At 38.1% G+C, this 27,810-nt stretch overlaps 1 protein-coding gene across 1 annotated transcript in view; it reads left to right on the top strand.

Annotated features, from left to right (window-relative positions):
- Window positions 1–304: 304 nt before the first annotated feature.
- Window positions 305–27,810, top strand: part of CLVS2 (clavesin 2) — a gene marked incomplete at its 3' end in the record, with an annotated part of 65,585 nt that continues 38,079 nt past the window's right edge. The window contains exons 1-2 of the mRNA XM_082634114.1: window positions 305–813; window positions 12,946–13,120. Of these exons, the coding sequence (XP_082490240.1) occupies window positions 425–813; window positions 12,946–13,120 (564 nt within the window). The 5' untranslated portion in view covers window positions 305–424. The remainder of the gene's footprint in view (window positions 814–12,945; window positions 13,121–27,810) is intronic.

Raw genomic sequence — 27,810 nt, 5'->3', positions numbered from 1 at the left:
GCTGGGGCTGAGATGTGCATGGGGGCTGTTTCTGTTACATCTCGGAAGAGAACAGGACAACACCAAGATCAGCACCACCCGTGCGGGGTGCAGTTAGGGGTGTTTTGTTAGCAGAGAAAAAGGACAAGAAGAGGAGTGCTGGCCTGCCAGAGGTCCGCATCTCTTTGAAGGAAAGGGACAAGGGAACTAAAGTGGGACGTTGTTTTTAGGGGGTGGGCAAAGAAGTTTATATCCTTCATAGAAAAGGTGTGGGGAAGCAGGAGCAACAGGGTGCTTGACTGGACACCAAGACAAATCGTTTCCTGTAAAGAAGAGGAAGCAGGCAGCAGCGAGGTCTGGAGGCCAGCGTGTGGTAGTGACCAGGGCCAGCAGTGCGGTGGGACAGCCAGCAAGAGAAAGGCAGGGCTCAGGAACAAGCAGAACAATGACTCATTTACAGGCTGGTCTCTCTCCTGAGACCCTGGAGAAAGCCCGCCTGGAGCTCAATGAGAACCCAGACACACTGCACCAGGACATCCAGGAGGTGAGGGATATGGTCATCACCAGGCCGGACATTGGCTTTCTCCGCACAGATGATGCCTTCATCTTACGCTTCTTGCGGGCCAGGAAGTTTCATCACTTCGAGGCTTTCCGCCTCCTGGCCCAGTACTTTGAGTACCGGCAGCAGAACCTGGACATGTTCAAAAGCTTCAAGGCCACTGATCCGGGCATCAAGCAGGCACTGAAGGATGGCTTCCCTGGGGGCCTAGCCAATCTGGACCACTATGGCAGGAAGATTCTAGTCCTTTTCGCTGCTAACTGGGATCAGAGCAGGTAAGTCCTAAATCCGAACTGGTACTAGGGCTTATTTTACTCTCCCATTTTCCAGAATTTATCTTGAGTAGTGTCATAGTTTTACAGCTTTGACGTTACTGTTTATTTGGCTCGGGGCGGGGGGTGGGGGCGTGGGTGGGAAGAGAAACTGGAACTAAGAAATGCGTTTTTGGTGGGCACCCTGGGGGTGGGTGGGACTCTTATCTTTACCTTTGAAACTCTTACTTCACTAGCACCCGTTTTCTACTGCAGCGTTAGGTGCTTCATGAACCATATTATTGTGCTGTATGATCTAAATCATTCGGCTTCTAAATAAAGCTGCTAATTTTTTCAACTCCTAAATAAGTTTACTGTTCTGTGGAGAAATGAGTATGAGAATGGAGACAACTTTCCCTCCTTCCTCCTAAAGAAATTCTTTTTTTTTTTTCCTAAAGAAATTCTTAAACTGGATTCATCACCATCATCGTCCTCCACCTCTTCCTCCTCATCTCTCTCTTTAGTACTGCAGTTTTATTTTTTTTAAGACTACCCTGGCATTCAATCAAGATCAAGTAGTTTTATTGCTTGGAAACTTTTCTGCTTGGTGATGTGTAGATGAAGGAATAATATGATGTGTGTCACTTCAATAAAAAGGAAGAGTTGTCCCCTCTGTTGCTGAGCAAGCTGCCGACCCTGAAAATAAAGTCTGACTTGTGTGCTTGTTCTACACCTGTCACTAATCTAAAGAATGTGTTTCCTGTCTGATGTGACTTTTCATCATTTGGAAGGAAGTGAAAAATGTTCAGATCTGTCAGTTGGTAGACTTTTTGAGCTCTCTGGCTTTTTAATGGAGGAGAACTAATATTCTTACTTCATCTACATTACAATAGAAAAACACCAGACAATGACTCTTCTCCTTCCTCAGTTGGAGGAATTATTTTCTCAGATTGAAAGATATAAGAAATTATAAAAGACCTTTGTGTAAGGTAGTTTCAATTAAGTTTGAAGTTAAATAAATGTCATGGAACTTAAAAGCGTTACCAGAATTATGAATCATAAGAAGCTTGTTGTTAAAACATCGTATTTTTAGTGCGGTGAATGGTGATTTTTGATGCATCTGGTTAGTTTAAACCATCTCTGGAGCAACTTTAAAAGACTTTTACAGTTACTGAGAAATCTTATGGATCTTATAGGTCTCTAGATAGGCTTCTCAGAGTCTTGGGATTTTAGAAAGCAAATTAATATTTTTAACAGGCGTTTAACCCTTCAGATGGTCTCCTTTTCCCTGTAATTCTATGTTGAGAACTACTCCAATTATTTTTTTAGGTAAATATAAAGATAAACTACTACCTGAAGAATCATAAAGCTAAGAAACTCAGAGAGTTAGCCATTGAGGGGAATGGAGTTCTCTTTCTGTCTCTTACTTTGGTTAATTATAGAGATTTTACTCTACTCTTTATCAGGTAGCAAAGTTTAAAGGCTCGTGAAATGCCATTCTTTGACCACAATTTCTCTTTAAAAAGTTTTTATTTCATCTAAGAAGTACATTGTAGGGTTATGCAAACCAATTATTGTGTATATCAAAGTAGAAAAATTTTATTCAAGAAAGAACCTAGTATTTCATGAGTTAGACTGGAACTTAGTTTATTGAGTTGCCATGAAATGGGAGCTGTGGAAATTGTATATTTAAATATGTCTCAAAGTCTGTTAAAGATATCATTAGGGAAGCAGATTGCCCTTAGGGAGACATGAACATACATCAAACCTATTTTCATTTATTTCTATAACAGCTAATATTGACATTGATTTATAAACCTAATTAAGATGAAAGCCACTTGTAGTTCTCATGTATGTGGAAAGGTGATTATTTTGGACTTACTAAAGAAACTATGTTTTAGTTGTCTATCTCATGTTTTCATGTAAAGGATAAGTTACTAGTAATCAAAATATATCTCCCTGGAAATCTACAGTGGGAGGGGACTTAACTGATATTAATTAATTTCTTTAAATCTACACAAAATCTTAAATATTAAAACTTTGTACATGAGACATTAAAAATGAAAAGCCGGGCTTCCCTGGTGGTGCAGTGGTTGAGAGTCCGCCTGCCAATGCAGGGGACACGGGTTCGTGCCCCGGTCCGGGAGGATCCCACATGCCGCGGAGCGGCTGGGCCCATGAGCCATGGCCGCTGAGCCTGCGCGTCTGGAGCCTGTGCTCCGCAGCGGGAGAGGCCACAACAGTGAGAGGTCTGCGTACTGCAAATAAATAAATAAATAAATAAAATAAAAATGAAAAGCCATGTCCTGTAAAAATACCTTAAAGGGCCTATAGACTAATAATTGTGAATTCAATTTCTGTGGTTAGAAATGAACAGGTATGATCAAGAAGTTTTAGTACTTCAAGATCAAAAGGTATACAAGTTATTTGGAGCTTATGTAAAATTCAGTTGAGTTTCCTCCTTCTATATATATATTTTAAAAGTCCCTCCCTCCTTTTCCCTGCCTGCGCCCCCCTATCCCATATCTACATGTACATATACAAGGACTAGTGGATAAGCAGGTCCACCCTCTTGGCATCCTCTGTAAACCTTTATCATTGGGAGATGTGCCTAAGAACTGTCTCTGCCCTGCTCTGAAACCAGCAGGACCACTGCCTGTCTGATAGGGCCCAGAGTGTCACCAGCTCTTCTCCTGCCTTTGGCCTGAATCCCCTTCCTTCCTCCACTATACATTTTCAAGGCTTATCTGACTTGACTCCTACAGAAGTCTCTGCCACATTCCCTAGGTGTTTACCTTACGATTGCTCTTTTAGCTGGATATGTCACGTGCCAAATTCTCTTGCTTCTCATCCGTCCCCTGTTCTGTGAGTGAGGTGCTCTCACCTTCCTGCTCTGATCCCACCAGTCCAAACAACCTGGGTCCCTGGAGAAGACTGCACATCTGAACATAATTCTAACCACCTTCTAGAGTTGTTCAGTGAATTATCTGGATTTCAACAACTAAAAATAATAATAATAACACTATTAAAAGAGATAAAATAGGGCTTCCCTGGTGGCGCAGTTGTTGAGAGTCCGCCTGCCGATGCAGGGGACACGGGTTCGTGCCCCGGTCCGGGAAGATCCCACATGCCGTGGAGCGGCTGGGCTCGTGAGTCATGGCCGCTGAGCCTGCGCGTGGCCGGAGCCTGTGCTCCGCAATGGGAGAGGCCACAACAGTGAGAGGTCCGCGTACCACACACACACACAAAAAGAGAAAAAAATAGCATTGTTTTAAAGAAAGAATAGGTGGGAATTGTCCAGGATTGCACACGGAAATTCCAGAAATGAGGTAGAAGAAAATGTCCCCCTTTATTTGGATAACAGGTTATTTCCAACTTCCCAAAGGGAATAATCAAGATTTTTTGTGAATTTTGAAAAACTTTGTAAAGAGTTTTGTATAACAAAAAAAGACTAAGCCTCATGTTATTATAACAGCACCTGAACTAGAGTTAATGTTCAGTAAATGTTTGTTGAGTTGAATTGAATTATGCATTATTTTAAAAAAGAATTCTAAGCAGGAAGTTATCTGATATATACTTTCTCCTATATTGAATTTTTAGGACAGTTTTCTGTGCTTCTCAGGAGACTGGAAACAGTAAATGTGTGTGAGATGGTGACTATAAATAAAATAGTGTCTCTTCCTATTGCAATATGGTACAGGTCAGTTTCAGGTTATTGCAAATAACTGGACCATTTCCAAAGCCTTTACAAGAAATATGGAATCTTCAGGAGACTGAGGTATAATATTTACAGTGTACCCACCTTCTAATACAGCTAAAAAAATATTTGAAATACTGAAATGTCAAAATGACTTTCAGTGTGGTCTGTGGTTCTTTTTTAAAAAAACACAGAACAGGTTTCAGATGATTTGTTACGTTTATTGAGCAGGCTATCCTTGGCAAAGATTCACACAATTTTATCTTTTTTTTTCAAATCGTCTAACATAATTTCTGAAAACAAAAGTAAATTCCACAAAATTAAAAACAAACGGATTGTTACCCTGCAGCACTGTGATGCAGTAGTCCTCCGTATATTACATGCTGTCTTGCTTTCCTGAGTGACAGTGCCCTGCTTAGGACTCAGCGGATACCTTCAAATTGTCCACCTGATTTCATCAACAGAGTGTGATGATAATCTACCAAGAAGCTAGAATAGATTATACTACCTTAAGAAAAGGAAGTTTGGAACGAAAGTAGATTGTGGTCTAGACCCCAGGGCGTGAGAGCAGGTATCTGAGAAGTCGAAATTCACTGGCATGTAATTATTGGGAATATTCATGGGTAAACTGTGTTACCTGAAACATAATGATGACATATATTCTGATATGTGGCCTGTAATATGTCAGTTATCCTGTAAGTAATATTTTACCTTCTTAGACTTATAAATGACTTCTCTATACTTAGTACCACAAACAACCAATTGTAAACAAACAATTTATCTGGAATCTGGTTAACAACCATTAGAAAACAATTAAATACAGCGACGTTAAAATGATTCTAATATAGTGGCAATTCAGAAAGTACTGACCATCTTGTACCATGTTTGGCTTGTCATAATGGACATTGATTATCACTTATAGTACTGAAACTCTGAAAGGGCTCAAAGACTGATTGGTGAGACAATGCTATGATCCTCTAACTTATCCTGGAATTTGCCTTAAAAATGTACTGTTGTCAGTTTGTTCGTTCCTATTGTGTGGCTTTTTCATACAAAGGAAAATATTATACAAATGGCCAGCTATTTGAAGCTTCAGTTTTAATTATGACTATGCTCTCATTTATTAAAATAGTGTGGCAAATCTTCAAATGAAAGAAGGTTATGATGATGGTAGCTTAAAATTTTTAAAAAATAGCCATAGATTATACATATTTGCTTTATTCTCAGCCACAAAGCTTTACTCTCCTGTGGAAGTGCACTAAAATAAAATAAAATAAAATATAAAATAAAATAAAATGATTAGAAATAGATTAAAACAGACAAGGGCAATTAACTAGTTAATTAGGGAGAAACACTCTTACTTGATAATTTTAAAAACAAAAAACAAGCCAAAAAAGAGGATTAATTTTTTTGGACTGATTTTTCAAATCTTCTTGGCTCTGTTTATTAAAATATTTAAATATTTCTCAACTTTTTGTTTCTTGGTGTCATATATCCTGGCAGGGTCAGGAATCCTTACCTTCGAAATCCTAGAGGCACTGCTATGGTGTATTATGGCTGATTTTGAGATTAGGTCAATACTAGGAATGCAGGTGTGGGTTCCATGGGGTTTCTGTCCCAGCAGGGCTTCTGTATTGCTTCCTTATAGGGCTGCTCTTTAAACAAATACTCTGGGAACTGCAGCTTACTTTAAAATATGCCCTTGGTTCATACCATGGAAAATGGGAGAGAAAAAAAAAAATTGTCCTGAGAAACGTTAGCGAAATATTGGGACAAATCCCTTAAAAAAAATAGGACAGTCTCTAAAAACTAGGGTAATTATGCAGTAATTAGTGAAATAATCCTGAAATAACAGCAATGACCAAGAGTTCCAAACTTCAGCAGGATGTTGATTGGGTCTGGCCCAAACCAGGCTATTTTCATGTTTCAAATATGCAACTGTAAACAAAGTTGAAAAGAAGCAACAGATTTGATGTTACTAAAGTGCTCTGAAAGGATGTCTCAAAAAATGTGTAAAGATATTTTAAAACACGAGCCAACAATTAGTAAATTATTAAATTATCCTTAGTAAATTACTATATTTCCTCCATTCTGGGAAAAAGATTGAATTCTTTTACATCATTGAAGGCAGGTACATATATTTCATTAACATAGTAAGTGGCACTATTGACACAAGGGAAAAGATGTCCCCATACGTTGGTTGGGTCCTTACAACATCGAGTAAAATGAGTGAATAGAATAGTACTTGATTCAAATCAATGTTTTAAAAAGTATACTTTTTTCCAGCGTTTGCTACATACATGGACATTTAATAGGTGCTAGGTGCAAAAAATGACACATGACACATTCTTTGTACCATCAAAGAACATACAACCTCTCTGGGAAGAAAATACACTAAAAGCAAAATAACTCCAGAGAGGTCATTAAGTGCTAAATGAAGGTACTGCTTGTCTGTGCTGGAAGTTCAGGGCAGGGGCAGCAGGCTGCTCAGTGTTGTATAGAAAGAAATTCACCTGCTCGGGTAATGTAATTCAACCTTTTATTTTTTCATTTTAATTAATTATTTAATTCATTCATTCATGTTAAAACACTTTTATAGCATATGCTATGTGTCAGGCACTGTTCTAAGCACTTTATAAACATTAATTTATTAAATCTTTATCACATACATACAAGGTAGGTTCTGTTAATATCCACATTTTGCAGATGCAGAAACTGAGGCACAGAGCAGTTATTACACCCATAACCGCACAGCTAGTAAGTGAATTGGTCAAACTTGTTTTTTGTGTACAGATAGTTAACCAGCATAAATCTGGGAAAGACAATTAAATATAATTATTAAAAAAGCAAACTCTGGGGCTTCCCTGGTGGCACAGTGGTTGGGAGTCCGCCTGCCGATGCAGGGGACACGGGTTCGTGCCCCAGTCTGGGAAGATCCCACGTGCCACGGAGCGGCTGGGCCCGTGAGCCATGGCCGCTGGGCCTGCACATCCGGAGCCTGTGCTCCGCAACGGGGGAGGCCACAACGGTGAGAGGCCTGCGTACCGCAAAAACAAAAAACAAAAAACACTTAAAAAAAAAAAAAGCAAACTCTGATAATTAAAAATTCATCTATGTTTTAGAAAATCTTGATTAAACATCAGAATGTAGACCATTAAGCACAGAAATTTAAGTTGGTAGAATAAATATTCTGAAGGCAAAGACTGTATTAAACAGCTGAGCAAACACTTATTCTGCCCTGAGGAAGAGTTGCCTTTTCAATGTTTGTATTTTTCCAGTACAATTTTGTTTTATTTCATTTCATTTTATTTTGGCGGCAGCCCGTGCACATTTTTTAACCTTTTTTTTTTTCAAAGAATGACATTTTTCCTCTAGATGCTTCATTTACAAGGATTGTTTTGCTCTTATTCACCTACATTTCCACAGCAGTAAAATTAAAGCAAGGTTGAGACCACGAATCTGTGCCTAGTGATACAAACCAGACACTTAATTATTTTGGATTTCATATTTCCTCCAAGGTTTGTAGACTTAGCCTGTTCCCATCCTGACTTTTACAAACGTCTTGTTACTTTTCTTCCGCCAAAGCCCCTTGCTGGGACCAGGTTGGAGCTACCCTGGTACCTGGCCTGGCGCCATGTTGGTATCGACTTTCTGATCCATCTTCTGACACAGAGTATGCCACTGAGACATGAGAAAGCAGAACAGCTATTCATCAAACTCGGTTCTAGGTCTAGGCACCATAAGGAGTGGAGAGCACTGGGGTGTCAGAAAGACCCAGCTTCTCATCTAGGCTTCCAGTTTTACTCCCATAGTGATTTTGGACAAACTGTCTAAATTCTCTGAGACCTCATCTGTGTCCTCATCTCCAGAATAATAGGAACTAAGCCAGGCACAGAGACTTTGGGCTTATTTTGAGATTAAGATAATACATTTGAAATTGCTTTGGAAATCTTAAACGATTACACATATAGAGATATTGTTATTACTACTCAGTAATATAAAATACCTTGGTGAATTCATTGACTTTAGCACTAATGATACTCCGAGGCATTAATAAAAGTAATTCTTCTCCTTTGTCTCTTCCCCTAGCACCTTTCTAACACAAAGTGCTTCAGACATTAGAAAATGTGGCATAATGAAAACTGAGGGTTGGGGGCAGCCTTAATGAAGAATTTAATAATGGCTGATTGATTTAGTGACAGAGGGGAAACTGCTTGCTCTTGTGCTGCTCAGTGTGATGCCAAGATGCCAGTTTTTCCTTGTCAGGCTAAAAGAAAGGGCTGGAGAGTAGGAAGGAAATGGTCTGTTTGTGATTTAAGTTGCTCTTTGCGCTGATTGTAAGCTGTAGTAGGGGATGAGACGTTGTGAACCCCAGGAGAGAAGCATAGGTTAGGTAGCTCCCCAAAACCTTGTAAGGCCAGAGGCAGGAGAAGAAGCTTCCCTGCTCTTGATCACACTGGTACTAAATAGAATTTTTTATTTTTTAATTTTTTTTACATATTATAGCAGCTTTGACTTCTTTCAAGAGCAGTGGTCTACATAGTCCCAGTTGTACTGGTGTCATTATTTCATCCTCTCCAAGCTGATTTCAGGTTCAGCCTTCACCTAATGCTGCTTTGGGAAGCACAGTCAGGAGCCAAGAGCCCCATTAATGGGCTAGTTTATTGTTTATAAACATATAAAGGGAAGAATAGCAATGGTAGAGCTACTATAATTGGGGTGTAAACCCCAAACATGAGCTTGTGAAATACTTATTGTAGTGACGTCTAATTTGTAAAATACAACAGTTCAAAAATAGTTTCAAAGAGAATAATGAAAGTAGGATTCCTGAAGACAGAAAATTCATAAAATGCTCCATTTCTTTGGAAGATATTTTGCGGACTTTGGCAAGATCTCATGTAATAATGTTCTGCTTAGGAATAACCTGCTGAGCTGCTAATGGTAGTAATGTGACATGTTGGACAACAGAGGATTGGAGTGTCAAGAGTGGTTTTTTTTTTTTTGGCTGAGTTGGGTCTTCACTGCTGCATGCGGGCTTTCTCTAGCCGTGGCGAGCGGGGGCCACTCTTCGCTGCAGTCAGCGGGCTTCTCGTTTGCGGTGGCTTCTCCCGTTGCGGAGCACAGGCTCCAGGCGCGCGGGCTTCAGCAGTTCTGGCTTGTGGGCTCCAGAGCGCAGGCTCAGTATTTGTGGCGCACGGTCCCAGCTGCTCCGTGGCACGTGGGATCCTCCCAGACCAGGGCTCGAACCCGTGTCCCCCACACCGGAAGGCAGACTCTCAACCACTGCGCCACCACGGAAGCCCTCAAGAGTGGTTTTGACGTGCCCTTTGAATTCAGTTAGCTAAGATGTTTTTATGTTTCTTTTATTAAACGTATACACTAGTATAATTTATATAAAAATCACTTAATTCTCTTTTGGGAAGAAGATATTAAATTAAAACACCATTGTTAGATTTACTCTTGAAAACTTTGCAAACCTGCTTTTCTCTGTTGGTGATCCTGGGATTTGCCTTATTTTCTTTCCTTTGGAATAATAATATGTATATAAGTTTCTCTCTTGATTTGACACAGTTTTGGAAAAACCGAACTTAAAATGTGTTGCTCAAAACAAATTGCCTCCTGTTTTCAGCCCTACTGGTGCCACGGCTTATTCTTCATGCATACAGTGCATCATTCTTCCAAAGCTGATTTCAGATTCCACTTTTACTTAAGGCTGTTTGGTATTAATGCTATTTGTCATTCTTATAGGAAATGTAAGAATGATCATAATGGGGGGAAGTTCTAAATTGGATTGTTCTAATTTTTAATTTTCTTAACTGTGATATTATTATGAACTTCAGAAATTAAAGTGAATACTTTTTTAGAGGGGGCAGCTCTACATTTTAACCAGAACTATAGCCTTCCTGCTCCAACTTTCCCGTCTGTGTAGGCTTATAGGCTTTTGGTCACAATACCGTGTTAGGCCATTATATTTAAAAAGGAGATGAGCCAGCCATGAAGTGACAGATAAAGGTATTCAGTCATTCATATTTCACAGATTTAAAGACAAGTAACAGAGCTCTACAAAAAATTTTATCTCATGTGCTTATGTAGTATTTTGGGATGCCATAGCCTTAGACCTATAAATACCCTGTATACTTTCCAGAGATTTAAAAATAATCTCTTGATCCTTGCCTTTCACAGTAGTAATAAGCTATCTAAAGATTATCATTAATTTTTAAGTAAAATTTACAAGCAAATATTCTTCAGTTCTGATTATACCCTGCCTAGGGCACAATGTCTGTGGTTACCGATACGGTAAAAAGTGTGTTATGTGTGTATTCCAACCAACATTTACTGAACAGATGCTATATACCTAGCATTGTGCAAATGCTTTCACTTGAATCATGTCTTTGACTTCCCTTCCCATACCCCCTCCTCCCACCTTGCCACTGCCAGTGAGATGCAGTGAGATAATCATAGATACTCTCATTTAAGGGAACTAAGCCTCAGAATGATAAATCATTGACATGTCCAGGGCCACACAGCTAATGAGGGACAGGAAGAGATTCCTTCTTGAAGTCTTCTGACACCACGCCCTTTGCTTGATTAATGCTGGGACCCTAAAGAGATTCTATTCCAAACTACTGATTTTACAGATGAGGAAATGAAGCCCAGAGAAAGTGAGAAATTGCCTGAGGTTTCACTGTTAATTATTCCTTCCTTTCTGAACTACTACACTTTCTCCATTCGCCTCCAAATGCTTTTAGAAGTCAAAATAGAACTACTCCCTCACATGTGCTCACTGTCTCATGCATCTTCCTGGTGAACCCATCGCTTCCACTGAATCCCAATGATTTCCACTCCTAATCCACCCCTCTCCGCACACCACCTCTTCCCTGAGGTCAGGATTTCTTTCTCTCGCTTTTCCCAGATACCTCCACCTAAATGTCTGAGCAGAAAAGTAAACTTGAAATGCAGGCTGCTAAAAATGGAAAATTGTTAACATCTTCCATAAATTTACTAATCCCTCTTATAATGCTGGGATTCCCTCTTAGAGTAATTATCTCATTTTCTTCTCAGCTCAGATTGCATTACCTCCTTCACTTCCTTGAACGTAGGATTGGTATGCTTTTGATTCTGGAATTTTCAATCTTGAGCTCTCTCCTGAGTTTGGAATTTACTTTTTCAGATGTTTACTTGATATATCTTTCTGGGTATACTACATATTTCTCAAGTACAACAGGTACTATTCCAAATTCCACATTTCCAGCCATCCTCAACTGTATCCTCTTTTTGCACTATTTATTTTGATGAAAGATTTTTACCATCTAATCAGAATGAAGCTAGAATCTGTGTGTCATCTTATACTCTTCCCTCAATCTTAGCCCTCACATTTAATTAAGTACTAAATTTTAAAAAGTTTACCTCTAAAACACTTCTCAAATGTGGCTTCTTTTCTTCTTACTTCTGCTGCCTTCGTTGAGGCAGTGTCTTAATGTACAATTAGTGTCTTTGCACTCTAGTCTAGTTCCATTTTAGAAGAAAGTAAAGAGCATTTATGGGGTTTTTACAGTGTGCCAGGCACTGTGCTAAGTTGCAAGGTAGAAAAAGATAAAGTCTTGACCCCTAAATTTGGATGGTCTATGTAATAACAGGCAGGTACATTTTCCCTTTATTTTCATTGATTTCTCTTTCTTTCTGTCCATCCCACCTTTCCTTTTTTCTTTTCCTTTCTTTTATCTTTATGATATAAACTCAGTACAATTAAAATCTGTTGACACTTTCAATCATAACTGTTTACATATAATGTTGTTTATTGATGAAACTCCTTCAAATCTCATTCTCAAATTTTCCACATGTGAAGATATGAAATGTCAGTACTACTGAGAGCATTCTTGAGCCATTTAAAAGTACCATGCCTAGTTTTTAGGGTTGTTGAAATGAGATTTTATAAACTCATGGGAAGGCCTAGAAAGAAAGGAAAAGGTTTTAAAATATGAAACAAATTGTAGTATTTTCAAAAGCATTGGAATTTGTTTTGGTAGAATGCATGTTAAATTCTAATATGTCCCCTGAGTATAGCGAATAAAGTAAACTTCATCTTAAAAGAAGATTTTTTTTTTTTTTTTTTTTTTTTTTTTTGCGGTATGCGGGCCTCTCACTGTTGTGGCCTCCCCCGTTGCGGAGCACAGGCTCCGGATGCACAGGCCCAGCGGCCATGGCTCACGGGCCCAGCCGCTCCGCGGCATATGGGATCCTCCCAGACCGGGGCACGAACCCGTGTCCCCTGCATCGGCAGGCGGACTCTCAACCACTGCGCCACCAGGGAGGCCCTAAAAGAAGATTTTTAAACAAAATCATTTCCTTAAGATTCCTGATGTATTTTAAAAGGGAATTTTTAGTATGCTTCACAACTTTCTATAGCTTCTACAAAAGTGGTTGTCAGATTTAATGCAGCACTTTTTTGTTGCTGATAGGTACACACTGGTGGATATTTTGCGTGCCATCTTACTTTCTTTAGAAGCCATGATCGAAGATCCTGAGCTTCAAGTGAATGGATTTGTTTTGATCATAGACTGGAGTAACTTCACCTTCAAGCAAGCCTCTAAACTTACACCAAGCATGCTGCGCTTGGCTATCGAAGGCCTTCAGGTAATGATTTACAAATTACCCAGTTTCTCAGTGTCCCATGTTTGGCTGATCTGTGGTAGAACAACAGAAGGTCTTACTTAAGGAATAATAAAAGCACATTTAAAAAACTAGTTTTCAAGCACAAACACTAACTGGACAAAGGGTCATAGAAGAAAAGCTAGAAGATGTGGGCCTTTTTTTTTTTTTTTTTTTTTTTTTGCGTTATGCGGGCCTCTTCACGGTTGTGGCCTCTCCCGTTGCGGAGCACAGGCTACGGACGCACAGGCCCAGCGGCCATGGCTCACGGGTCCAGCCGCTCCGCGGCATGTGGGACCCTCCCGGATCGGGGCACGAACCCGTGTCCCCTGCATCGGCAGGCGGACTCTCAACCACTGCGCCACCAGGGAAGCCCGATGTGGGTCTTTTAATGAACAGAAGATTGTGATACTTGGCGCTGAGCCCTCACTATGTCTATAAGTGCCAGTGATGGTCTGGGATTTTTAGCTTGACAATCAGAACAAGCAACATCTTCTGGATTTTCATTATTAGCTATCTAGGCTTTTGTTTGTTTGTTTTTCTTTCCTTTTCTGTGTATAGTTGTTAATTAGCTAAATGTTTGCTTCATTGTTCCATTTAGTTGCCCGACAACTGTTGGAAAGCCAATCAATCAATATGTTTTTTGTATCTAAGATATGGAATCACTGTTTTGAATTACTTCTTTAGACTTAATTGGGGTTTTTCTTTTTTGCTCTCTCTTTTTTTTTTTTTTTTTTTTTTATTTTTTTTTTTATTGTGGAAGGGCCATGATGTGAAGTTGACAGAGGAATGGTGCATCTTCCAATGAATGACATTTAACTGGTTGGGAATTATAAAATGGAAAATCAGTTATTATTTAGTGAGTTGTTATAAACCTAATATCAATGATTTCTTTTTAAATTTTAAGGTGTCTTTAAGGTGTCTAAATTTTAAGGTCTCCTGCTACTTTATATATACTATTTATGGAATGAAATTTAAATTCTTAAAAAGATTTGCATATTAACTCTTAAGTGATGTTAGTCAGTATTTATTCTCAGTATGTTCAACATGCTTTTTAGAAGTTTGCAGCAGTTAGTTTTTATAACGTTTATCACTGAAAATATCACAAAATACCTAATTTTATCATTGTCATTCATTAGTTCAGGGTGCTAGATTTTTTTTTTTAATAGAACAACCAAAATTATCTAGATCTCTGCTTCACAGTAATTTCTGACTGTGTCTATAGGCACCTAAATTGAAGGATGATGGCCCCCTAAACAAAGGTCACTTCTCCAAGCAGCAGGACATCTTAACCAAATTGAATTCACAGTTTGGGTTTTGCCTCTGGAGTGAATAAGACACACTGATCCTTTTCTCTGATAGGCTTTCCCTGATGCAGGTTTCCTGACTTGCTCTTGGTGAGCCAGCCTTGCTCCTACCGTATCTTGAACTACACTTTCTTTTGAACTCCATAGAGACAGTTAATAAAAGTTGGGAGGGCATGGGGAAACACAGTGTTCGGAAATGTGTGTATCATGTAGAATCAGTCTTAATTCTGCCCTCCTGCCATGAGCGTGTAAAGTGTTCTTCACTTTATAGAGAAAATTGGTCACCACCAACCATATTACTTAACACAGAATGGTAACCTAGCCTTTTATAATCGTGATCCCAATTTAACTGGCATGAGGCGTAGTCTAGGCCTTCAGCATATGAAGAACTGGAGAACTCATATTATTTCCAAAAAATTGAAAAAAACAAACAACTCAAGGATAGACTCAATATCTCGCTGTTTGCTAATTTACACACTTTATGGAGTCATTTAATAGTAATATGATAAGTCCTCGATGGAGGAAAAAACTGACCACTTGGACATGTTTGGGAACTGCCCCATTACCCATGGCTTCAATCTGGACTTTTTTAAGTGCTGAGGGTCAGCCCAACAGGAGCTACAGTCACGTTAAACCTCTGTGCTTGTGTTAGAGAGGGAAATGGTCCCCCTCTCTGCAGGGACCTCAGCTGAACTGCCTTATCTCTATTCCCCATCACTGTCCCGATCCCCTTTCCTTGCTCCCAGGACCCAGACTGAGTAAGCAGGGTTGATTCCTCCTGCTTGCCAATTGGGAAGCCACTTAAAAGAAGGGAGCTCCTCCTGGGAATAAATTTGACATGTTACTAACTTTTAAACTCATTTTTTCTCTAGTTCAAATTAATTTTTAAATGCTCTATATCTATATCTGTGTCTATGTCTATATCGATATCTATAAACAATGGTGATTCTGAATTGGAATATAAGATGTGTTAAAAATGTTCCATTGTGACATGTGTGATTTCATATTTACTTTCATACTGAAGTAACGTTTTCTGACTTTTCTAATTAAGACTGTTTTATTTTGCACTTACTAGGTGAGAAATATTATTGTGTATTGATATGTTTCACGCAGAGCATGAATAAACTTTTTTTTTGAGATTAGTGTGAAACTGTAAAGTGTTTGAAGTAAAGACACATATGCACAATTTTAGATTGTTAAACACAACTATCGCCATCACTAAGACCACCACCGAAACCACAATAATAAGCCCCTTCCAATTAACTCAGTCAGGGAAATTAAGAGGTGAGAATATTTTTAATAACTCAGTGATAATTTATATCACTCTATCATTCTGCCATAATATGTTACTTTTATTTAGGCAAACAAAAAAATATCCTAGGGAATTAAACCAAAAGTAAGAAAAGCTACCAGTGGGTCTAGTGCAAGGGAGGAAACTTAATTTAATGATGTGTATTATTAAGGGATGTAACTGTGTTTTGAAGAGGGCCCATCTCTCTTCCTTTATACAGAGGTGACTGTATAACCTCTCTACCTGCATACACCAATCCCCTTTTTCCTCAAGTATTTTGAGTGACCCAGCTAGAGATAGCACCTTATACTTTGGATAAAAACACAGAGACCATTGTTGTAAGATCCACCTGTGATCACATTGGAAGGCGAATAGAGAGACACTGTTGAAGGATGGAAATGGGCTATAGAGGCAGAGAGACCTGGGTTTGGATGGCAGCCCTGCCACATATCAAATATTTGGGCAAATTACTTAACTTGTTTGGATGTCAATCTATTCATTTATACCAATTTTGAAGTATTGCATTAGAAATAATATACCTTGCACCTAGCAGGTGATATTAATGATCAAAGTAATTGATGTGGGTAAGCTCATTTTTCAAGTGGCATATTTTTCTGGATGTGTGCTGGTTTTCTCACAATTCAGTGACTACCTAGGCTGTGAAGACTTAAAGATGATTGACTTTGGGAATCTGAAAAATATCATATTTTGCTTTTAGTGCTCAGATTATAGATACACAGATTCCATGTTTAAAAAATCACTTACTTTGTCGTTAAATAGCATCTAGATATTTTCATGTTAGATGCCAAATAATATACTTTTTTCTTGTTGGAAGCCAAACAAAACATGAGATTTTTTTTCACCTGGTGAAAATTAATCTTTGTTTCTTTTGGGAGAAACTCCAGGCACAGTTGGAAAGGTGGTGATTGTGGAGATAGCTTTGGCCTTGAGGGAGGAGCAAGAGTTTGCTATGGGAATAAGGACAGGAAGAGCATTTTGGGCAGGGAAACTTTGGGGGAGGTGACTTGAACAAACAGCTATAAAGCATTGAAAGTATGTGATAAATCAGTTTCGATATGGCTAGAGTGAGAAATGAATGGAAACGAATGACCAGAGGTGATCTGGGAAAGACAGACTGAGACCTGGCCCTATGGGCTGGGGGAAGGCATGCTGTGTGGTTTGACCTGGGTACTCCAGACATGGGGACATTTGGGACAGGAAAGTGACCTGGTCACTCTTCTTCTTTGGAAAGATCTGTTGGGTAGAAGAATTGACTTGGATCAAAGGAGAGGGCTTAGATATAGAGAACACCCACACTACCCTGGAGGTACTTATATTGATCCCAGTTTGTAGGACAGATAATGAAACTTCAGGGAGTTTAAGACACTTACCTGAATTTTCTCAACTGACCTCAAGGCTTGAGTCCAGGGTGTCTGATTCCAAAGAATGAATGTCTTTCCTGAATCTTATTGTGTCTGGTTTTATGTTAATTTTAAAAATTATACAATTTTAAAGGTTACTTTCCATTTACAGTGATTACAAAATATTAGCTCTACTCCTCGTGTTGTACAATACATCCTTGAGCTTATTTTACATCCAATAGTTTGTGCCTCCCATGCCCCCTTGTTTCTGTTGTTTCCAGGGCTGTGCCTAAGAAAAAATGAGTAGCCTCAGGTTAAAGTAACTTTCCTCCCCCATGCCAAAAATCCTCACATTTCAGTACAGGAGAAATTTCTTTGCTGGGATAGTAGAGTACTAAAATAGTCACAAATGGCTGACCTTGCACTTTTTTGGACACCAAGTGGCAGAACAATTTTCTTCTTCCCAGTGAGTGGTCTCTTTGAGTGACTACCAACCTCCCAGTTCCCTGTGATTAAGGACAAGGGCAAGGCACTTTTCTGCTAGCCAAAGAGAACTTTTATCCTCACAACCACAAATTGGTAAGCCACTCATTATACCAATCCAAGGCAATTCTGTACACTTTCTCTTTGCAGAATCTTCATACATTTTTTTAAATGAAAGGCATAAAAGATTTTTTACCAACACAATGCAGCTTCTTGATAGATAAGAGGCAACATCAGATATATTTTGTGGAAATAAAGTATTCATTCTTAGTCAGAAGTAAAAGAAAAAGAGAAAATTGTCTTGCACCTTACAAGAATTTAATTGATTAGGGTAGTCATAGTAACAGGAAGCATCTTAGAAAATCAATACAAGATTAAGTGGATGTGACTGGTTGACTCTAAGATATCTGTCTGGGAAGCCAATTAAAACATGAAATGTTTGGAAATACCTAGAATGGCTTAGACTGAACTTATAATGGAGCAGTATGCTTTTATTATTTTTTGGTTGCTATTGCTCTATTTTAATATTTTTCTTATAAAATATTACCATTCTTAAAACTCTTCGGTAGTGAAAAACTCAAACTGTCTTATGAATCCAGAATCTCTTATTTGTGATTTTTAAAAACATATCCTGACCCTACCTTTGTTGTTTGTTGCCCTTTGGATGTATTTACCTGTTATTCCCCCTTGGCTCTGTTCTGCCGAGTCTCTGTGCTGTTGCTTTCACAATTTCACAGGAATCCTCAAACTCCGTCTGCTGAAAAGTACATAACGTAGTCAAGAGTTAGCTTGCTGACAAGGGGTTTGGCTGTAACAAAGAATTGAATAGCTCTTTGAATTGCTACCTAACACTCAGATGTAGGGCCATCACAAAGTACCTAAATCAGTGCCAGATATTGTAAGAGCCCTTAATAAATAGGACTTGTGAAAGAATAAAGAATATGTAATCAATTCACAGTACTTAATGCTGGCCCTTTCTTTTGACTCAAGGATCCAGTGTTACTAGCAGCCACCAATCTGCTAGCTCTGAGAGCTCTGGTCATTCATGTGAAAGGCAGAAAGTGCTGCCACTACAAATTCTGGCTCTGACTGTTTGGAAGCCCAGTCCTACCCAGGGGATCTTGCCAAAAACAGAGGCCATGCTAATGACTTGGAACATCCCTGTCCAGGGCTAGCGGGTGAGGAGCGCCATTAACTTCAGTCTAACGTTAGCTTATTCAGTCTTCCCGATCTTACCTACAGTTCCTGCTAGCTTTGAAATTGCACATGTGTGTGTACATGTGTGTGTGTGTAGGACAGTTATCGGAGAATATTAAAAAGGAAGTCAGTGAGATATTGAGTAAATTAGGCTTTCATAATAAGACAAAAGGACTCTGCTTTGCAACAGTGTTTTTTGCAATGGTTGTTAACCTGCCAGTAGTTTTCAGGCTTATAATGCTTCTGACAATAGCAGAAACCTCTTGCATGCAAGCTGCCTTGTAAATTTAAGGCGGCATGATGGTGCATTGATGGTAGAGGTCTGAAACGATACCTGTCTTTTTGAAAATGAACACACGGACTCATGAACTGTATTTATTCAGACAGCCTGGAGGTGGGAGCATTTATTTCCACATTTTGTATGCACAGTCAGAACCATGTTGAGAAACAGTGACAAGGGCAGTGTGTAAAAAAAAAAGTGACATTTTGTTCATCACATGCATAGCTGTCTGAACTAAGTGTGCTTCCTTTCAGTTGTTTCTTAACCTAAAACAAAATGAGTGAAAACCCTAAAGTTGCCTGATTTCATGGTATGAGAATGTGGCTTGGCTGAGAGGTTTAGTCCCCAGAAGTAGGACATTGGAAGTCTTTTTAAAATCTGACAATAGACATGTAAAAGCTATATATAATATTCAGTTCAGCAAGCAGGCTAAGGATTATATAAACTTTGCTAACAGGCCAGGTTAATTCTGCATATATATGTACATATATACACATAACACATACATGTACCTACATACATGTGTATGTGCATATATCTCACTATTTTTTCTTGCATTAAAATTGCTGGGGTTTTTTTTGATTAGCAGCTAAATCCATTTAAAATGTCTAGTTATAGGAAGTAGCTGTCAACCTTGGAAAAAAATTAAAGAGATGAATGCTCTAGACTTACTTAACATACACTTACTGAATTAAAGTAAGGCGTATCAGTAATTATCCATAAAATTTAATACCTGTACACTTTCAGCCACTGAAAAGGAGACTAGCTATCATTTTTCTTCTAATAGCCAAATAATTTAAGCAACAAAAGGGAAGGAAGCAAATAATCTTTCTGTTTGAGTCATTGAGATAATGATAAATGAAAGTAACTACCTATAATGAAAAACTGAACAAACCATGTGAGCTATTCTACATTTCATTTTATTGGCTATGTTAAGACAAGTCCTTAACTGGAGAACAAAAAAGATGAGTAACTGCAAGTTCTCTCTTATTCTTTTTATTATCAATGTAAATGCATCTTGATATATTCTTCTCTCCCAGTAGAACTTCATTTTTTTCACTCTCTTCAAATCAAAATGGCAAAATGTGAACATTCATTTATCTTTAAAAAATTAGTTTAGATACAACCTTAAAAAACAAAGGAATCTTGCTGTTTGCAACAATACGGGTGAACCTTGAGGACATTATGCTAAGTGAAGTAAGCCAGGCACTGAAATACAAGTACTGCATGATCTCGCTTGCACGTGGGATCTACAAAGTCAAATTCATAGTAACAGGGAGGAGAATGGTGGTTACCAGGGGTCAGGAGGTTGGAGAAATGGGGAGATGCTGGTCAAAGGGTACAAGATTTCAGTTATAAGATGAATAAATCCTGGAGACCTAATGGACAGAATGGTGACTATAGTTAATAATAGTGTGTTGTATACTTGAAATTTGCTAAGAGAGTAGATCTCAACTGTTTTTACCACACACACACACACACACACACACACAATAAAAGGTAATTATGTGAGGTGATAGATATGTTAGTTAGCCTAATTGTGGCAATTATTTTACAATGTATGTGTATACCAAAATATCATGCTGTATACCTTAAATATATCCAATTTTTGTCAATCATGTCTTGATAAAACTGGAAAAAATTAATTTAAGACCCCAGTGCTATCAGATTTTCCTACAGATGTTGATAAAACTGACATGCTTATCTTTCAAGTGTTTAGTCATTTCACCTTCATAAATGTACCCTCCTGGACATCTAAATCAAAATCTTTTGAAATCTCAAATTAAGGTGTCATTTTTGTTTTCTTAAGTTTGAAAATTCTGGTACCATATTGCCATAATCTTGGAGGTGAGTGATTCTTCTGCCCCATCCATGAGTAGCACTCTTGTTATATTCTCTTAAGATTGATCTGGAAATTAAAATACTCTTTATTCTTCATTTTAACTATTCTGAGGATTTGTTTTTAATGGGCTTAATTTTCTTCATATCAGCAATTGGAGAAGTCGCAATAAACTCATAAGAGGAATGCCTCCTTGTATTAATCCTGGGCTTCTATTTGATGCACAATTAAAAATAGTGTGTTTCTATGGCTTGAGGTCAACTGCATTTTGAAAGGCCTCAGTCAGTTGGAATTTTAAGATGTGGGTGAGTGTGAGGTAGTTATACAAGGTAATGATAGCTGCTGTAACAAACAAACAAAAATGTGTGCATTTGCTCAACCATCTCACAGTGAAATCAAATAGGGTGCTTTGATCAAGGTATGGTGCTTCTCCTAGTGAGTCAGTAACCCATGTTCCTTCCACTTTGTTGCCCTGCCATTTTCTATGTGTGGTTTCCCGGATCACTTTTGTCAGTTTCATTGCATTTCCTTATAAGGTGAAAAAGCATGGAGGATCACGTATGATACATGTCTATCGGCCAAACCTGAAAACAGTGTACATTGTTTATTTGAATTTGAATTCTTTTGGCTAGAAAACTCAGTCAAGTCGACACCCATAACTATAAGGGAGATGAAGAAATGTAGTCTGTGATTCTAGGAAGAACAGGAATGGTGGACACCTCGTCATCTCCTTCACAATGCTGATTCCCTAAAATACCTATGATGACTCTTCTATCAGCTCTTTATAGCATGTTTGCTTATGTTCTCTGAAAGGAAGAGGTGATAATTAGACAGTGTTTCAAGAAAGTTTTATTCCAACATTTAAGCACAAAGAAATAAATGCAGTTTTCCTACAATCCATTCTGTGTACTTATTGCAATCTCTGTACCCGACTAGCTTTGCATAGGTAGGGATGCTGGCAATTTCTACGTACGTGGGTCACTATAGCTATATCCCCATAACAAAGGTAACACAGCTGCGATTCAATCAGTTCAGTGCTCCTAAAATCCCAATTTTAAAAGGAGAAAAATAGTAAATCATCTTCTAGCGTCTTAAGACTACATGTAAGACAGCTATAGTGATATTTTTGTTGCTTTACCTTGAAAGTTAGAAATCCTCTGAATTGGGGATTTAATTTTCATAAAATGAGAATATGACTTTTTAAAAAATTTGAGATTACCTACCTTGAGAAACTCCCCAAAAAAGAACACTAGCTGCTGAAACACTGAAAGGATTTCACTGTAGAGTCTTGTTGCATAGGCTTAAAGACTGAAATCAATGTCAAATTTTAGGATGCAGAGTCCACCAGCTTTCACCATTTTGTCAATATCTATCAAGTGCTTTAAAAACCAGTAGAAGTTTTACTTATTGTTTAGTCATCTAGTGAAAACATGCAAAAAGTCAATATAATTTTAGTACATAAATTAATAAAGTAAAAGTTATACTATCAGTACCTAATTTTTCAATCATATTGTATACTATAAGGAATCCACTTTCCTCTTGAAGGTATTCTAGGAGCTCTTTATTTCCTGTTTTGACTTTTTCCTCTTGTTTATTAGGTCTGTATTAGAGCTGTCATTCTATAAGACTTTCAAATTTCATTCTTGTGTAATATTCGTTGTGTCTTAGATTTCCTTTCCTCAAGTCCTTGAATTCTTTTCTCTCTTTTTTGTTTTGTTTACATATATCTATCTATCTATCTATATATATATTTTTTTCCACCTGAAGGAGTATGAGGGAGGTAAAGTTGCAGAACACTTGCATTCTCTAAAGTGTGTTTATTTTTTCACATCGGTTAATAGTTTTGTCTAGATATATAAATATAGATTCAAAATAATTTCCCTCAGTACTTAGAAATCATTATTTTATAGTTGTTAGGCATCCATTATTTCTGATAAGAAGCCTGGATTCAGACAAATTTTTGTTACTTTGTAGGTACCTGTGAAAGATTTTAGGATCTTTTTTCATCTTTGGCATTTACAAGCATGCATTTGGGAGCAGATCTTCTTGTGTCTACCACACCTTAATGAATCCCTCAGTTAGAAACAGAAATATTTTTGTTATTCTTTCCTTTCAATTTTTCTCTGATCCCTTTTCTGGTATTACTATTGCGTGGACATTGTATCTGTGGTCTTAATCCTCTGTGTATCATAATGTTTCTGGATCACATGTTTTTGAATTAAACTTTTCATTTTTATTTTGAAATTAATGTAGCTTCACGTGCAGTTGTAAGAAATAGTGCAGAGAGATCTCATATATGTTTTCCTCAATGGTAACATCTTGCAAAAATATTGTGCAATCTCACAACCAGGATATTAACATCGATATAATAGGGGTGAAAGTCCTGGCTACGTACTCAGTCTTCTCTTACACATGACCCTGGTGGGAGCTGGGATACCTCGTCACAGCTTGATGAGGGTGCTTTCATCCTTTGCTGGTGTGGGTGGGAGTGAGATCACATGTTTTTGTTTTTGTTTTTTTCTTTTCCTCTAGTGCTTAGCTGGAGTAGAGTAGTTATTGCCTAAAAATTGTGTGTGTTGCTAGTATGCATCTTTCCTCGTCCTTTGGCCAGTGAGAGCAAGCTTTAGTTAAGGCTTTCTTGTCTGTGCCCGTTTCCAGTTGCCAGTTTCCTGAGCTATAAATCTGGTATATCTGAGGCAAAATCAAGCCCGGGGAATGTGCTAGTATTTCATTCTTTGGGTCCCAAAGTCTCTAGCTGGTCTGCCTTTTTCTTTTCACCATTTATAGTCTTCTTATGTTTGTTTTATGTATACTGCCCAAGTTTTTTAGTTATACTTAATGAGAAGAATAGGGAAAAGTATGATTTGATTATCCTGTCTTTCTGGAAGTGGAAGTTAGAACCACATGTATTTTTCATCTTCTAAAATTTTATCAAATATCTGATTTAATAAAGTTACTTTGCCTCATTTCATTTTCAGTGTTGTTGTAAGTTTCTTATAGTTTGTACCGTTTACTGTCATTTAAATTTGTGGAAGGAGGTGAGGAAAGTGTGCTTATTCAGTCTGCCTTATTGACTTGGAAGCTCCTTAACTCCTTAAAGCAACCATTTTCTAGTTTATGACCACAAGACAATAGAAATGAAGGTCATGAGCCATCATTTTTACCTATAGATAATGATCTAAGGGAGAAATTCTTCTTCTTCTATGTAGTAATAGCTTTTATTATTATGTTCTTTAAATCCCCAGAGATATTTTTCTAGTATTAAATGTGGAGTAAATTTATTTTCAAAAACCCAAAAATATTCCAAGAGATATACCCATAATTATTTGCAAATTATTATGAACAAAGACGCTAAAGCTTAGAAAACCAGGTTTATTTTCAAGTAAGATGAAATTCAGGCAGATAGGCAATTTTATCACTTGGTTTTAAAAGAAAACCTCAAAAAGATGCTACCAGTCAGACCACTGTCTCTCCTAAGATGGCTAAGAAAAGCACATTCTCCAGCATTTATTGTTTCTAGATTTTTTTGATGATGGTCATTCTGACTGGTGTGAGATGATATCTCATTGTAGTTTTGATTTGCATTTCTCTAATGATTAGTGATGTTGAGCATCCTTTCATGCGTTTGTTGGCAGTCTGGGACTTGAGGATATGGGGAAGGGGAAGGGGAAGCTGTGACAAAGTGAGAGAGTGGCATGGACGTATATAAATACCAAACGTAAAATAGCTAGTGGGAAGCAGCCTCATAGCACAGGGAGATCAGCTCTGTGCTTTGTGACCACCTACAGGGGTGGGATAGGGAGCGTGGGAGGGAGGGAGACGCAAGAGGGAAGAGATATAGGAACATATGTATATGTATAACTGATTCACTTTGTTATAAAGCAGAAACTAACACACCTTTGTAAAGCAATTATCCTCCAATAAAGATGTTAAAAAAAAAAAAAGAAAAGCACATTCTACCCCACGTAGGACAATGATGGGCTGCAACAGAACTGGTAAACAAACTACATTTAGTGGTATTTGAGGCCTACTGTCTCAACGGGGGTAGATAATCAGCATCATAATGGGTTACTACTATACGCTAAACTTAGAGCTATAATTTAGTCAGTGAAAGGAGGGTAAAAGCACTCTGCTGTAAATCATAACAGGCTGTTTTCTAGTTTCATAGATATTTAGATCTGGAAAGTGCCTTAACTCAGAAAAGAGCTAATGTGACTTCAATGCTGCATAGAAACCATCAAAGTAGGCTTAGGCTGAATTGAGCAGCACCACGGAGAGCTCCCAGAAATTCCATTGCTGCGGTTTGTCTTTTCCGCTTTGCAGTTCTGGTTTTCTCTTGTCATCACTGCCTTTAAAGTAAGCCCCTCTACCTCTTAGAATAGGTCACAGTACTCACAGAAGTAGAGGTTTCCTTCATTTTCCCTGAGTCTCATAGTTTCTATGTTTGAGTCAAGGCTACATTTTTCACGTGGTCCAAGGTTTTCCTTTTAAGGCTTTCCCTTTATTATTTAGCTCCTGTTTTTTTGGAATTGTTTACTGGAAACTCATGTATCGGCATTGGAATTAGAACTATTGGAATTAGAACTATCACCTCTCTTTGCTTTATTCTTGGAATCTTCCCATAAGTTATTTATATCCTAATTTGAAAAACACAAAAACATTCCTAAGTTGGATATAGGGTAAGAGAAATGACACTGTGATTTGTGTTTCATCATAAGGTCATGTAAGGAAGAAAGAGATTGTCTTCTTTCACCAACGAAAACTGCTAGGAAAGTCATGGTTTGATTATATGCTTTCTTCATAAAGAGGTATTTGGACAAAAATTATATAGGATATAGTTGAAAGCAGAATTGTCTCTCCCCTGACAAGTGCTAGAATAGGTCAGACTTTAGAAGCAAGCATTCCGGGGCTTAAGTCTTGTCTCAGCCACATCCAGATTTCAACTTTAGATAGACTACTTAACTGATCGCAGTCACTGTTACCACATATAAAATGGGAGTGATACCTTCCACCTGGTGTTATGTTGAGGATTAAACAAGATAACATATATGAAAGAGATTGGCATGATACCTAGTCAGAGAAGTCACTTGGTTACAGTCAGTCCTGACCATGCACTTCTTCCCTGCCCCATGCTGGAGAAGATAATATAAATAAACTATGTAATAAGAAGATTACATCTTTAGAACAAAATACAGTGGTTATATAATATAATTAATCAACCTAACTTGGCAGATCATGCAAAACTCACCAACTAAAATTAGGTGGGAAGAAAGTCTCCCACCTCCTTTTTCTGAAAACAATGCATCTTTTAAGAAATTAAGTGGGTAATTTTCTCTTTGAAGTTTATAGTCACTACATTTGTTCTTCCAAGTTGTAAGATAATGGTTAAATGTGATAATAAAAAGTATTGTGATTTATAACATGTGGAACTCGTTGGTTTGTTCTCAGGATGTAAGACTTTGGGGATTTTCACTCTTGGGAATATCACAAATATTTTCTGCTGAAATACATGAAGAGACTTGTTTTTACATGATTAATATCCATATCTCTCCTCACTGTTTTCAACTAGATGAAGACTCCCTCAATGGCAAGATAACAGTTCCACTAAATAACTCACCAGTTGGCTGGCAAGGAGGATCGTATCATTGGTCCTGGGTGGACTAAAAGCATGTTATAGACCTGCAACTCTTAAAACTTTCGTAGTGGTGAAATAGGATGAGATACTCATGGGAGAACATACACTGGAGAGTGCAATATCTAAGAAATGTGAAAGCTGCAGGGGAATTCGTAATCAAAAGTAGCTTAAGCTGCAGTTATTATAATGAGTGGCAAGGTTGGAGTGGCAAACATAAGGGCCTGGCCCTAAGGGAGCTATGGATATGGTTATTAAACATGGTGTTCCTATGGGAAAGAAAGATAGGAAGACAATAAATATTGCTTAAAGTATTAAACGAGGGCTTCCCTGGTGGCGCAGTGGTTGAGAGTCCGCCTGCCGATGCAGGGGACACGGGTTCGTGCCCCGGTCCGGGAAGATCCCACATGCCGCGGAGCGGCTGGGCCCGTGAGCCATGGCCGCTGAGCCTGCGTGTCCGGAGCCTGTGCTCCGCAACGGGAGAGGCCGCAGCGGTGAGATGCCCGCGTACCGCAAAAAAAAAAAAAAAAAACACACAAAAAAAACAAGTTAAATGAGAAAAAAGAGAAAAGGAATGAAGGCAGCTATCCGAATATAAAGTTAGAATATTATGCCTAGTTTCCTGACCTGAGATAGTTCTCAGACTCAGAATCCATGAGCTGAAGGAGAATATAGATCCTTGTGAGGAAGAACCCTGCAACACCAGGATGTTTCTATGGTGGATGATCTTTCAACTGCTAGGAGTAATGTTTGCAAAGAGTTTGTGATAATATGGGCAATGATTATTAATAATCTTAAGTGTGTGTGATAGAAACGAATGTATGAAAATATGATCACATTTATGTTAATAATATGTTAAACAAAGAGGAGAAGAAAATGCATTGGAATGTAAGCAATGATTATATGAGAGTGGTAGGACTGTGGAGAAATTTTCCTTTTCCTACTTTCTGCATTTTACCATTGGGAACATAGTATTTTTATCATAAAAATTTTATTTCAAATAGTCATGATATACAGTAGAAAATAAAGCAAATTATTTAACAAATAAGTATACAATGTGTCATGTTAAAAAGGTTAGCTTCTATTTTAAAGTGATATTAACATAGTCTGACGAGAAAATTAATAGAATCAGGCAGCTGCAGCTGCTCATCTTAAGAAAATTATGCAGTGCTAACTCATATAGCTGTGATGGGTCACATTTGGGAACCACAAAGAAAATTTACAGCAAGACCTAGGAAAACAGAGTCAGTGGAAATGTAAATATGCTTCAGAGTTAAAGATCAG

This window comes from Mesoplodon mirus (assembly GCF_964341445.2).
Source record: "Mesoplodon mirus genome assembly, chromosome: 10".
NCBI classification, from domain to species: Eukaryota; Metazoa; Chordata; class Mammalia; order Artiodactyla; family Ziphiidae; genus Mesoplodon; species Mesoplodon mirus.
The sequence above is the reverse complement of the archived record's forward strand: the minus strand, read 5'-3'. Positions and strand labels throughout refer to the sequence as shown.